The 13,065-nt window shown below is 46.2% G+C and overlaps 1 protein-coding gene across 3 annotated transcripts in view; it reads left to right on the top strand.

The window, feature by feature from the left end:
- CASS4 (Cas scaffold protein family member 4) overlaps nucleotides 1-11,726 on the top strand; it is a 117,958-nt gene extending 106,232 nt beyond the window's left edge. For all 3 annotated transcript variants that reach the window (XM_082272153.1, XM_082272154.1, XM_082272155.1), the window contains 4 exons: nucleotides 3,241-4,578; nucleotides 8,436-8,513; nucleotides 8,713-8,793; nucleotides 10,769-11,726. In XM_082272153.1, coding sequence (XP_082128279.1) covers nucleotides 3,241-4,578; nucleotides 8,436-8,513; nucleotides 8,713-8,793; nucleotides 10,769-11,185 — 1,914 coding nt within the window. In that variant the 3' untranslated portion in view covers nucleotides 11,186-11,726. The remainder of the gene's footprint in view (nucleotides 1-3,240; nucleotides 4,579-8,435; nucleotides 8,514-8,712; nucleotides 8,794-10,768) is intronic.
- Nucleotides 11,727-13,065: the final 1,339 nt, after the last annotated feature.

The raw sequence follows: 13,065 nt of genomic DNA, 5'->3' as shown, positions 1-13,065 counted from the left end.
CATTTTTGGTGGTTTTTTTGGTGATGGCGGCGATCTGCGATTTCTTTTGCGGGACTGCGACATTGCGGTGGACAGATTGGACCCTTGACTGACATTTTTGACACTTTTGGGGGTACCAGTGACATTACTATAGTAATCAGTGCGATAAATATGCACTGTTACTGTAAAAATTACACTGGCAGGGAAGGGGTTAATTTTATTGGGGAGGGAGGGGTTAATGTATGCCTGGTGCTTACTAACGTGTGTGTGTGGGGGGGGGGGGGGGGGTGACTGAGTGACACAGGGACAGATTGCAGGTTCAGCTATGCTGAACCCTGCAATCTGTCACTGTTTGTCACCTAGGAGATCCGCCCGCTTTGTTTACACAAGCGGGCGGATCTCCAAACTCGATTCCCCGACGATCGGGGAAGAGCGGCGGTGATCACCGCCGCTCCTCCCCTGGCCCGACTCCCGCTGTGACTGAAAACAGCGGGAGCGAGCCTCCGGCGGCACGCGAACGCCGTCCACAGGGGGAGGAGTCCAGCGACGTAGGTCTACGTCGCTGGACGGAATCGAGCCACTTTGCCGCAGTACAGTCCCAGTGACTGGTCGGCAAGTGGTTAAACACAAAGCACAGAGTTTGGGGGTGCGCTACATATATAGTCAGGGGTGCGCTACACACAGAGTACAGAGCTGCTTACCTCTGTATCCCCCATCCACATCTCACTCTCAAACCTCTTCAGCTATGACCTCTGCATGCAACCCCTCACTTCCTCCACTGCCCCCATCTTTTCCCTTCCTTCTTAAAAGCTCCACCATCTTCCAAATGTCTTACTTTTGTTGCTGTATTAGGCTGAAGCACTCAGTCGGCTCTAGTACCTCCCTGCACACTGTAGTTAGCTCGGCCTCTCTTACTTGTGGGGAGATTGTTCAGTAGGGGGGGGGGGGGTGGGCATCTGCACTGCCACCCGAGCACCCCATCCCGAACTGAGTGGGTGCCACTCAGGAGATCAGATCTGTGGGAGCTGTTGGGAGACAAACTGACACTTGTAAACACAAAAACCAGACGTATGTATTTACAAGTAATAGTGGTAAGCAGGGAGCAGAGATCCTGAGCCAGAGGTGGTGGAACTGAGTTCCACCAAGTTCCAGCTGAAAAAAAGCCCTGACTTTAGAAGTCTACATTATGACCTCATGATATGGCAGTAGCACAATATACAGCAATAACATAAATTTTAAAAAGAGCAGTCCCTAAACACCAGTCAGTCACTTTGCCTAGACTGAGATGATGTCATTAGTCTGCTGCCTCTGACTTAGTCTTGCCACATTTGGAGTGAGATTTGGTCACTGCTGTTCTCCTTGCTGGAGAGGAAGCTGTAGCTGAAAACCTGCAGTGCAAGGATCTCCCTGCTTCTGCTTATTCATTTTGAAGATTTGTGCTTCCTCCACCTCTCCTGCTGCTTCTTAAATATTTCCTCATCAGTGATCAGTCTTCAGGGAGGCAGCTCTAACATAAGGAAGCAAAGAACTGCCTCTACCAAGATAACCATCTTAGCACAATGGCACAGTGCAGTGCAATGCATGGTAAGTCAGTAATGGGGAGAAGGTCAGCTGTAAGGAGCCCACAGAAATTACTATGGACTAGTCCTTTAGTCCCGGTTCACACTACCGCGACTTGTCAGGCGACTGGTCAGCCTGACAAGTTGCGGTCCATTCTGTGCTACGGGAACCGTTCTAATAGGAGCGACTCAAGTCGCTACGACTTAGAAAATAGTTCCTGTACTACTTTGGGGCGTCATCGGAGCGACTTGCATTGACTTCCATTATGGGAAGTCCGTGCAAGTCGCGGTGCACGCGACTTCACAGGTCGCCCCCGAAGTCGGATCGCCATAGTGTGAACCGACATTTACCCTCCGCTTATGTTATTTTGGTCAAAATCTCCACATATAGTTAGACACAAGTCCATCTCGTTCAACTAATTAAAAAATATTTATACAATCCTATAACCACAGTTGATCCAGAAGAACGCAAAAAAAACCAGCAAAGCATGATCCCATTTGCTCCAGCAGTGTAAAAAGATCCTTCCTGATCCCCCGAGAGGCAATTCGATATTCTCTGGAACAACGTTTCCTATAAATGTTACCACCAATTTATATTATGTACATTTAGGAAAGAATCCAGGTGCTTTTATAATGCAATCTACTGAGCTGGATAGAACCACCTCTTCAGGGAGACTATTTTCACAGCTCTTACTGTGAAGAAACCATTCCGTATTTGGAGATGTAAATCTCTTTTCCTCAAGACATAAAGAGTGCCCCCCTTGTCCTCTGTGATGACCTTAAAGTTAATAACTCAACACCAAGTCCACTATATGGACCCCTTATGTATTTCTACATGGTGATCATATCCCCCTTAATCTCCTCTTCTCAAGAGAGAATAAATTCAGTTCCTCTAATCTTTCCTCATAGCGGAGCTCCTCCATGCCTCTTATCAGTTTGGTTGCCCTTCTCTGCACTTTCTCCAGTTACCCGATATCCTTTTTGAGAACTGGTGCCCAAAACTGAACTGCATATTCCAGATGAGGTCTTACTAATGATTTGTACAGGGGCAAAATTATATCTCTCTCTCTCTCTGTCCGTACCTCTCCTAATACAAAGGATTTTGCTTGCATTGGAAACTGCTGCTTGGCATTGCATGCAATTGTTAAGCTTATGATCTACCAGAACACACAGTACATTTTCCTCCAAGGATTCTCCCAGTTGTACCCCCCCCTAGTATATATGATGCATGCATGTTCTTAGTCCCCAAGTGCATAACTTTACATTGATCAACATTAAACCTCATTTTGCCACATTGTTGCCCAATTAAACAGTGCACTGAGTTACATAGTTACATAGTAGGTGAGGTTGAATAAAGACAATAGTCCATCCAGTTCAACTTGTGTAGGTATGTGTGGCTGTAATCATCTCACATAGCCCTTAATGTCCTGATCCTTGAGATGTGCGTCTAAGAGTCTTTTGAAAGCCACCATACTTCCCGCAGAAACCACCTCTTGTGGTAGAGAATTCCACAATCTTGTAGCCCTAACCGTAAAGAACCCCCCACGTTGCCTGAGGTTAAAACGCTTCTCCTCTAACTGAGGTCAGCTTGTAAGTTAGAAACTTAATTCTGATATGTCCTTTATGAGAACCATACGCAATCTCTTTTGTAAAACATACAAAGTATTTAAAGCATATATTGACCAACTCATATTCCTTTCAGGTATATGATATTCCACCGACCGGAACACTGGTTCAGAGAAACAGGAGTGTCACACCACCGGTTGGTTGCCAGTTCAACACCCTACCAAATCCCCGCAAGTCTGACTGGATTTATGATATCCCTTTGTCTCCTGAGAGAAACATTTTATCACCCAACTCCCGAAAGATATCCATAGATCAAAATATGGTATACGATGTGCCACCAACTCGATATGGGCCGGTGCATTCCAAGAAAGAGAGCAGCTGCCCATCTAGTCAAATATACGATATCCCACCCAGTAAGTCAACAGTGGCCAATCAATGTCTTTATGACATTCCAGCAGCTCGTGATGTTTCCCCTTTGTATCAGAATGGAAGTTTACGAAAAGGCTCATCAAGTTTTGGTAAACCAAGGACAGGGAAGATTGACTCCAAGGAAAATGTTTATGATATTCCAAGAGGGTCAGCTGTTGGATCTCCACCAAAAATCGAAGTGAGCAGCTTGGTGGGCCATGATCGGGTTTATGACGTCCCTCCACCGCTGCCAAAAGACAACAAACCATCTCTACATAAGCCTCAATACGACGACAGGTTATCTGTGTCAAGTTCAGAAAGTCGAACCAGCACTTTGTCTACTTCATCAACCGTTTCAAGCGAGTCTGGTACAACGTCCACCTCTGAAGACAGCTCAAGTGAATTGATTGTAGAGCCGGAAGTGGTTATTAAAAATTTAACTGAACTGCAAGAACGGGTGTCCAGTTCCATCGCAAGTCTAATGATCTTCGTGAGCAGCAAGTGGAGACTGCAGGAAAATATGGAATCAAACCTTGAGGACATTCACAGAGCTGTTAATAGCATCATCTCTACTTTGAGGCAATTCATAGACTTTGCCCAGACCATCAAAGCCAATACGGCTCACTTAACAGACGTTAACATCCAACTCAGGATCAACAACCAATTGCAAACTCTCTCAGACTCTTTCCAAACTCTTTCCAGGAATCAAGAGTCCATTAATCTTTGCAAATGGTCTTTACAAGCGTTGGTCATCGATAAACCTCGCACCACGCCTGATGAACTTGACCAGTTTGTCATGGTAGCCAGGACAATTCCAGAAGACATTAAGAGATTTGCGTCCATCATCATTGCAAACGGAAAACTTTTATTCAAAAAGCAAGATGAGAAAAGGCAAAAAACGGCAAAGGAACACGTGGTGTCCCAGAAACCTCAGGTTCCAACACGACCAGACACAAAGGTCCTTCAGGAGTTCTCTGTAAACCGGACAGAGGAGAAAAGCAAAGATAAGAAGTACCAGCTGCAAAAACAGAAATCTGTAGAAGAAAGCGGATATGTTTACCTGCAGGTCAGTACTTAATCCATTCTCACAAGTAAACAATTTGTCTTAGTTATTGAACATCATGTCTATTTGCAGGCATTATATTTGACATAATTGACAAAAAAATCAGGAATATGCATTTTTCTGCAGCTATCCAGCACCAAGCATGATAGACTAAACTCAGAGCTACGTTCAGAAGATTTTTCTATTTTTTTTGTTTTTGATCGTTCAATTTGTGTCCATTGTCTTTATTATGAACGTATTACTCTGTGTCCCTGGAAATAAGACAGTGTCTTATATTCATTTTTGCTCCCCAAAGATGCGCTAGGTCTTATTTTCAGGGGATGTCTTATTTTTCTATGAAGAAGAATATGATACACATTGTTGAACAAAAAAAAAGGAAATGTATTACCCGTATAAGGTACGGTAGTAGTGGGGTATCCGGGTGGGGGGAGGGGAATCACTTAAAATGACACAGAGGGATCAGAGGGGGGGAATCAAAATGGCACAGGAGAATCAGAGGGGGGGGGGGGATTACCATTTTAGTAACCCCTTCTGATCCTCCTGTGTCATTTTAATCCCCCCCCCCTCTGATCCTCATGTGTCATTTTGATTGCCCCCTCTGATCCTCCTGTGTCATTTTGACCCCCCCCCTTCTGATCCTCCTGCGTCATTTTGATTGCCCCCCCCTGATCCTGTGTCATTTTGATTGCCCCCCCCCCCCCCCTCTGATCCTCCTGTGTCATTTTGATTCCCCCCCCTTCTGATCCTCCTGCGTCATTTTGATCCCCCCCCTTCTGATCCTCCTGTGTCATTTTGATCCCCCCCCCCCTCTCATCCTCCTGCATCATTTTGATTGCCCCCCCTGATCCTGTGTCATTTTGATTCCCTCCTCTGATCCTCCTGTGTCATTTTGATTGCCCCCTCTGATCCTCATGTGTCATTTTGATTGCCCCCTCTGATCCTCCCGTGTCATTTTGACCCCCCCCCCCTTCTGATCCTCCTGCGTCATTTTGATTGCCCCCCTGATCCTGTGTCATTTTGATTGCCCCCCCCCCCCTGATCCTCTTGTGTCATTTTGATTCCCCCCCTCTGATCCTCCTGTGTCATTTTGTTCCCCCCCCCCTCTGATCCTCCTGTGTCATTTTGTTCCCCCCCCCTTCTGATCCTCCTGCGTCATTTTGATTGCCCCCCCGATCCTGTGTCATTTTGATTGCCCCCCCCCTCTGATCCTCCTGTGTCATTTTGATCCCCCCCCCTCTGATCCTCCTGTGTCATTTTGTTCCCCCCCCTCTAAACCTCCTGTGTCATTTTGACCCCCCCCCCTTCTGATCCTCCTGCATCATTTTGATTGCCCCCCCCTGATCCTGTGTCATTTTGATTGCCCCCCCCCCTCTGATCCTCCTGTGTCATTTTGATCCCCCCCCCCTCTGATCCTCCTGTGTCATTTTGTCCCCCCCCCCTCTCTGATCCTCCTGTGTCATTTTGATTCCCCCCCCTTCTGATCCTCCTGCGTCATTTTGATTGCCCCCCTGATCCTGTGTCATTTTGATTGCCCCCTCTGACCCTCCTGTGTCATTTTAAGTGATCCCACTCCCCCCACCCCTGTGCCAGTGGACACCTTCACCAGACATCCCCCCACCCCTTTATCAGACATTTCCCCCCTACCTCAGTCACCCCTGTGTGTCCACACAATGTGCCCGACTCCTGCCCCGTGCGACTCACTGTCTAATTGTGAGTCAGCCAGACTCCATCAGGGCAGAGCGAGCAGCAGGCAGCAGCTTGTCCTGGCGGCGGCGCGGGCTCTCTGATTAAAAGAGACATCGCACTTCCTGTCTGCCCCGGCTGCGCTGCGGCGCCCGCCGCTACGGTCCAGTCACGAGTTACGGTAGCTTCGGGGGGCCTTATTATCGGGGAGACCTTATGTTCGGGGGAGGCCTTATTATCGGGGAGACCTTATGTTCGGGGGAGGCCTTATTATCGGGGAGACCTTATGTTCGGGGGAGGCCTTATTATCGGGGAGGTCTTATTTTTGGGGGGATGCCTTATATTTCAGTGAGAGGCAAAACTATAAGTAGGTCTTATTTTCGGGGGATATCTTACTTTTGGGGAAACAGGGTAGTTGCCACTCATTTGAGCAATGTGTCAGGCAAACAGAAAACCTCTACATTTGGAGCTCTCATAGACAAACCTCTAACAAAAGCGCTTCTGGAAGAATTGTCAAACATTCCCATAGACACACTCCTAAACCTTGTGGACAGCCTTCCCAGAAGAGGTGAAGCTGTTATAGCTGTAAAGGGTGGGCCAACTCAATATTGAACCCTACGGACTAAGACTGGGATGTCATTAAAGTTAATGTACATGTATGTATATTTGTTATCGGGTAAAACAGCTTTCATATATGTCAACCATTCTCTTTTAGGGTTTCATGGAGCTCTAGGGTTCCTCCAGGGGTGGCTAGGGGCTTGATGAGCTGTATATACACAAACAAAAGGGTGCAAAGGTCTAGTGCATTACCAGATACAACTTTATTGTAAAATAAATAAAAAAAAGTGCATACTCACAAGAGCCCTAGACTAATAAAGCATTATAGACCAGATCCATGTGGCAGGCTGACCATCACAAGATAAAGTATCATCAAATCCCTGATGTCACCAAGATTTGCCAGCTAACGCGTTTCGTCCCTGGCCCTTAGGTCTGGTCTATAATGTTTTATTAGCCTATGGCTCCCGTGAGTATGCACTAATTATTTATTTATTTTCCAATAAAGTTGTATCTGGTAATGCACCAGGTCTTTGCACCCTTTTCTTTGTGTGTGGAGCCCCTAGCCACTCCTGGAGGAACCCTAGGGCTCTACAGATCCCTGGTTGAGAATGACTGGCATATATGAAAGCTGTTTTACCCACTAAAGGATACATGTTTCTGTCTGTCCAGTCCTGAGATTCACCCAGCCTTCCAGACAACAAAGCCAGGTTGGTGACTGGACTTTTTTCTACTACAGTTAGAGCATTACAGCTCGGTCACCTTCCCATCCATAGCCTGCTATTGGACTATCAAATTACAGCAGTATACTAATGAGACAGTCTCCTTAGTTCAGGGTAATGAAATGCAGTATATTGTAATCTGATTTCCATCTGACCATATCCACAATATATTGATCAACCAGGTTCCTGCCAGTATATAGGGGCATAGGCAAACACTGATAGACAGTGCCAGGACAAGGCCATCTGGATGGAGCCAGGGCGAACATGCCAAACTGCGCCCCCCCAAGATGTATAAGCATATGTCAGCAAAAATCCCCCTACAACTAACTGAGCACTAATCTGCATGTTTACCCCTAAGCATAAATCTGCCCCCCTACAGAAATCCCCCTTCTCAGCACAAATCTTAGCCCCCCCCCCATCCCCTGAATCCCCCCAGCTCAAATGCCCTCCTCCCCCAAAAAAATTCACCTCCTACTACACATCCACCCCCCCCCCACTTTAAATCTCCCCTTCCCAACACAAATTCCCCCCAAATCCCCCCCTCCTAGCGCAAATCTTCTTCCCCCATCCCCCCTCCCTACACAAATCCTACCCAAATCACCACTCCCCTCCTCTCTGATAACAATACCTACCCCCTGCTGTCCCCCGAATTCCCCCTCCAAACACAAATCCCCTCCCCCCCATGTCCTTGTTGTGCCCCCCCCCACCTCACATAATACCACAGTGCCCAGGGCACCCGCCCCCTCCTGCCCACCCCTTGTCCCAGCCCTGCTGATAGACATCTGTAGCATCTGTGTCACCACCAGTGCTTAGTAGATAAATCAGACGTCTTTCTTCTGCTTCATTCTCATATCACTATAAATTTTAAGATCAATATTCCAATCTATTTTTCTTTCCTAGAAAAAAGAAGATTTTGAAAAGATGCAGCAGTTGTCACCAATGCAGCAACTTGAACGTAAAACCAGCCCTGAAGAGAAGGTAAATGTTACATTCAGCCAATCACTGACAAGACTGAATAATAAATATATATCTAATATGTTTATGTGTACTGGTTGGAGCGATGTACGAACAGATTTAAAAAAAGAAAAAAACAACAACAGTGCCCCCTAGTGGAGCACAGCTAGAAGAGAAATTTTAGTAACAATTTGATGTTTTTTTTTTTTTTCTTTCCTTTTAGCGTAAAGGATGGTTAAAGCCGGATTCTCGAATATTCCCAAATGAAGACCCCGCAGGGAAAAGCGTTACGTGTTTATCAAAAGTAAGTGTGGTTTGTGTAAATCAGTGCTTGTCAAACTATGGGGTCTCAGCGGCAGCTCATGACATCACCAAAGGGCCACATATAATGTTAAATACATGAGATTACTTTCTGTAGTCATACTACAGGAGATGGTTGGAGGCTGCAGGTATGCTATAGGTGTGGTTGGAGACTGGAGACGTGCTGCAGGAATCTCAACTGTTCGAGATTACTGCCATTGTAGCCCTTTACAAATACTGACTGCTGGGGGTATATTTATGTGAATTTGCACAGCCGGGCCACCCTGTTGCAGTATATATGTGGTAGCGGTCGGGAAGTGGTTAAACTGCTGTTTTTTTTTTTCTATTTTTATACAATGTTTGTTTTACAAATAAATATTTGCAACATGATAAAGGATTCTCAGAGCCCTCTGGGTTAGCTAAAGAGATAATATTTATTTTTCAGATAGTCCTGAGCTGTGAAATAAAGGATGCATTGTTGCTGTGGCATTTGCTTTGCTCTTGCTTAGCTTACTCTAACATATTACCCACAATCAAGGCATTATACTTTGTTCAACTCCCCTTTCTTATGTTAATTTTAATATAGTTGAAGTGCATCTAAAAATAAAGCCTCTTTTTCAGTTTTAGAGGGAGTATGGAAGGGTTACACCAGGGATCCTCAAACTACGGCCCTCCAGCTGTTGCGGAACTACACTTCCCATGAGGCATTGTAAAACTCTGACATTCACAGACATGACTAGGCATGATGGGAATTGTAGTTCCAGAACAACTGGAGGGCCATAGTTTGAAGACCCCTGGGTTACACCCTCTGTCAAATTTTGAATTGCTGTCTGTGTCCCTGCTAGGGAGATTCATCCTCTCTATTGGTCCTGGTTGTCTTTGCCTCCAATACCCCCTTTACAGGAACAGGAGGTAAAGGGAAGTCCTCTTCTTGGCTAAAGTGTCCTCTTGGGAGAAGATGTGCAAATTTTAAAATGGCTGGAGGAGTGGGCGTTCCTAGGCAGGATGCGTTTGCATGCAGACCATCATAGGTAACATCCACATGTGGTGATGCTGAGGCTCCATGACTGAAAGAACTGAAATCCAATGAATGGAAGGGATGGGCCAGGGAGAGTTGGGTTAGGGAGGACAAAGCTTGAGAATGCTGGAGGTCCTCCATCCAGGAAAGGAGGTGGGCCTAATCTGACTTGTTGCAGCTTCTAATGCACATTATGAGAAGCTCACAGTGTGCAGCGAAATCAGAGTAAGCCATTTCAGTCCAGGAGAAGAGCCGGTGTTCTGCCGAGAAATCCAACTTACCGAGAAATCCAACCACGTCACTTCCAGTGACTCTACACCAGGAATAATTGGAGATTTTGACCACTTGGTGTTTTCACAGAACAGGCGGCAGTGTATATATTCTGGTAAATGCTATAAGGAGTGGACATTTTTAGTCCGCCCGCTAGTAACCAACAACATGGCGGCGACAACTAGCAGGTGGCCTAACAATGTCCCCTTATTGTAGCGTGTACCAGAGTGTATAGGCTGCCGGCGTTATGTGAAAACACTAAGTGGTCGAAATCTCCAATTATTCCTGGTGTGGACTCGCAGAGGTCTTCAAACTATGGCCCTCCAGTTGTTCGGGAACTACAATTCCCATCATGCTTAGTTATGTCTGTGAATGCCAGAGTTTTACAATGCCTCATGGGATGTGTAGTTCTGCAACAGCTGGAGGGCCGTAGGATCCCTGGTGTAGAGTCACCGGAAGTGACGTGGTTGGAGTTTTCGGCAAGTTTGAGTTTACGGCAGAAAACCGTCAACTGTGTAAGACTGAAAGGAAGGCCGGAGGTCAGATTCAAGGACACAACCAGACACAGCCATGATAGGGTTTTAACCCATTCCTACTCTATTGTAAAACAAACTAATAGTCAGTGCCATCATTTTTTTTCATACCATGAAAAAATTAAAAAACAGACAACTAATTTCTTTTTCTTCTGCAGGATCCACCGGTTTCTCCAAGTAAACCAGACACCGTCCAAAAACTAGATTCAATCAAGAAACTGGCCCTCTCTGATCAGTGTTATCTTTACTTTGGCGCCCTCCAGAAAGCCATCCGAGTTTTCGGCGACAGCCTGAGCAAACACGAATCCCCCGAGGTCTTCATAACTCACGGCAAGCTCATCATCATGGTCGGCCAGAAGCTGGTGGACCTGCTGTGCCAAGACGTAAATGTTGGCGAAGCTCGCAATGACGTTCTCTACAAGAGCAGCGAACTGTGCAGCCTGCTTAAAAACTTGGCCATGGCAACTAAGACGGCCGCCATTCAGTACCCCAACGCAGCCACCATGCTGGAGCTGCAGCACCGGACAACTGAACTGTCCAATCACACGCAGATTTTCAGGTCAATGCTGGAATGACAAAGACCTGTCGGTTGACTTTTTAATTTATTGACTTCTTGAGTTGGCCGGAAACGGAACTACCAAATGGATTTGGAAATAATGACTGGTTCAAAGACCGTGGACAGAATTAGCTTAGGTCCTAGTCACCCATGGTGCCACAAAATGGATTTCCTTGTCAGAAAGAGTGGCCAAAGTCTAAAGACCCCAAGAACCTTACTAAGTTAAAGTACCACCCTATGACTGGATAACTGCCAACAACAAGGGCAAACAAGCAAGGAACAATTTATAATCATTTATGAACAGAGATAAACGTAACACAAATTAGTGAACCGATCGACAATCCTCACTAGAACAAGTACTAGTCAATGTTCAAGGAGCAAAGTTGAAAACTAAAGTGTATGCCCCTCCAAAACTTTATTTTTGTTATAAGTTTTGGATGACGTAGGGAAGGATTAGAACCCACACTGGGTTTTTATCGCTATCCAGGGCTCTGTTAGGGAGATTTCTCTTCATTCCTGGTCCTGTGACAAAGGTTTTAGCAGACAGGAAGTAAGGGTAAAGCCCCGTACACACGCACCGATTGTTGGCCGACCGATCGGCCGTCTTTTGTCCAGTGTTGTTTGTTGGTTGAAATGTGCTCTAGAATTGCACTGGACTTTTGTTGGCCAACAAAAACCAACTTCAGAAGTGATGTCATATGATGGTTTACTTTCCGTGTGTTTTTTCTTCTCTGAGCATGCCCAGTCTTGCTCATCTGATGTTTGTCTGCCAAAATCTGTACTGACTGAGGAACAATCGGCCGTTCTGTTGTTAGCCAACAAAAATTTTATAGCCTGCACACCAGATTTTGTTCGGCCGAAAAGTCGCAGTCGGTTGTCGGAAGCATCATACTAACAAGCCGACAATCGGCTGATCGGACGTTGGCCGACTATTTACGGCCAACAATCGGTGCGTGTGTACGGGGCTTAAATCTCCAACACCGACAGAAAAATAAATCTCTTTTACAGTGTATGTAAACCTAAACATTAAACTTATTTGCTCCCTTTTTGTCTGTTAAATATACAATTTAAAGTGATTTGTTATATCTGCTTCATAAAAAAAAAAAAAAAACTTGATCCTGCTAGAAATTTAGAGCTGTCCTGTGTCTTCTGCACACTTCCTGTGTTATTTCAAGGAGTCCTCAGTTCTTATCTTGGACTATAGAGAAATGACTCTTGAGTTTGTGAAGATGAGGAAAGGAGGAGGGTTTATGTAGTTTGACAAGAGACAACTTAGCAGTGGGCTGACACCGTGTTACACTCACCTCCCCACCAATCCAGCAGTGGGTATTTTCTTCAGCCCAAGGCTGCCAGCACTCCCGGGTTTCACCTGATGCACCAGCGCTGCCTAAAGGACTGAAGGAGACATTGCTCGACGTTCGAGTAACACTTCACCACACCCAAGTGAAGTCCTCTTGCTGCAGTCCTCCATGCGTGCCCCCAGTTTTTAATAACCTCTATGGACTCCTGTGTCGCTAGTGACTACTGTGCACTCTTGAGTCTCCGGTAACTCCAGTGACCCAGGGGTGCTCCTATGTCTCCAGTGACACCTGTGGCTCCGGTATGCTCCTGTCTCCAGTGACCCTGGTGACCCTTAAACACTCTTGTGTCTCCAGTGACCCGTGAATCCTATGCCCTCCTGTATCTCAAATGTACCCCTGAGTACCCCCATGTTTTGCCCTATGTGCTCCCGTGTCTCCAGTCACCCAGGTGCGCTCCTATGTCCCCAGTAACTTCTGGGTCTCTGGGATGCTCCTGTTTTCAGCAATCCCGGTGACCTCTGTACACTCATGTGTCTCCAGTGACCCCGTAACCCCTGTACACTCTCTGTGTGACCCCTATGCACTCCTGTAGCTCTGG

Source organism: Pelophylax lessonae, assembly GCF_965119305.1.
Source record: "Pelophylax lessonae genome assembly, chromosome: 11".
In the NCBI taxonomy this organism is placed as follows: Eukaryota; Metazoa; Chordata; class Amphibia; order Anura; family Ranidae; genus Pelophylax; species Pelophylax lessonae.
Note: the sequence above shows the minus strand (reverse complement) of the source record. Positions and strands in the feature narration are given on the sequence as shown.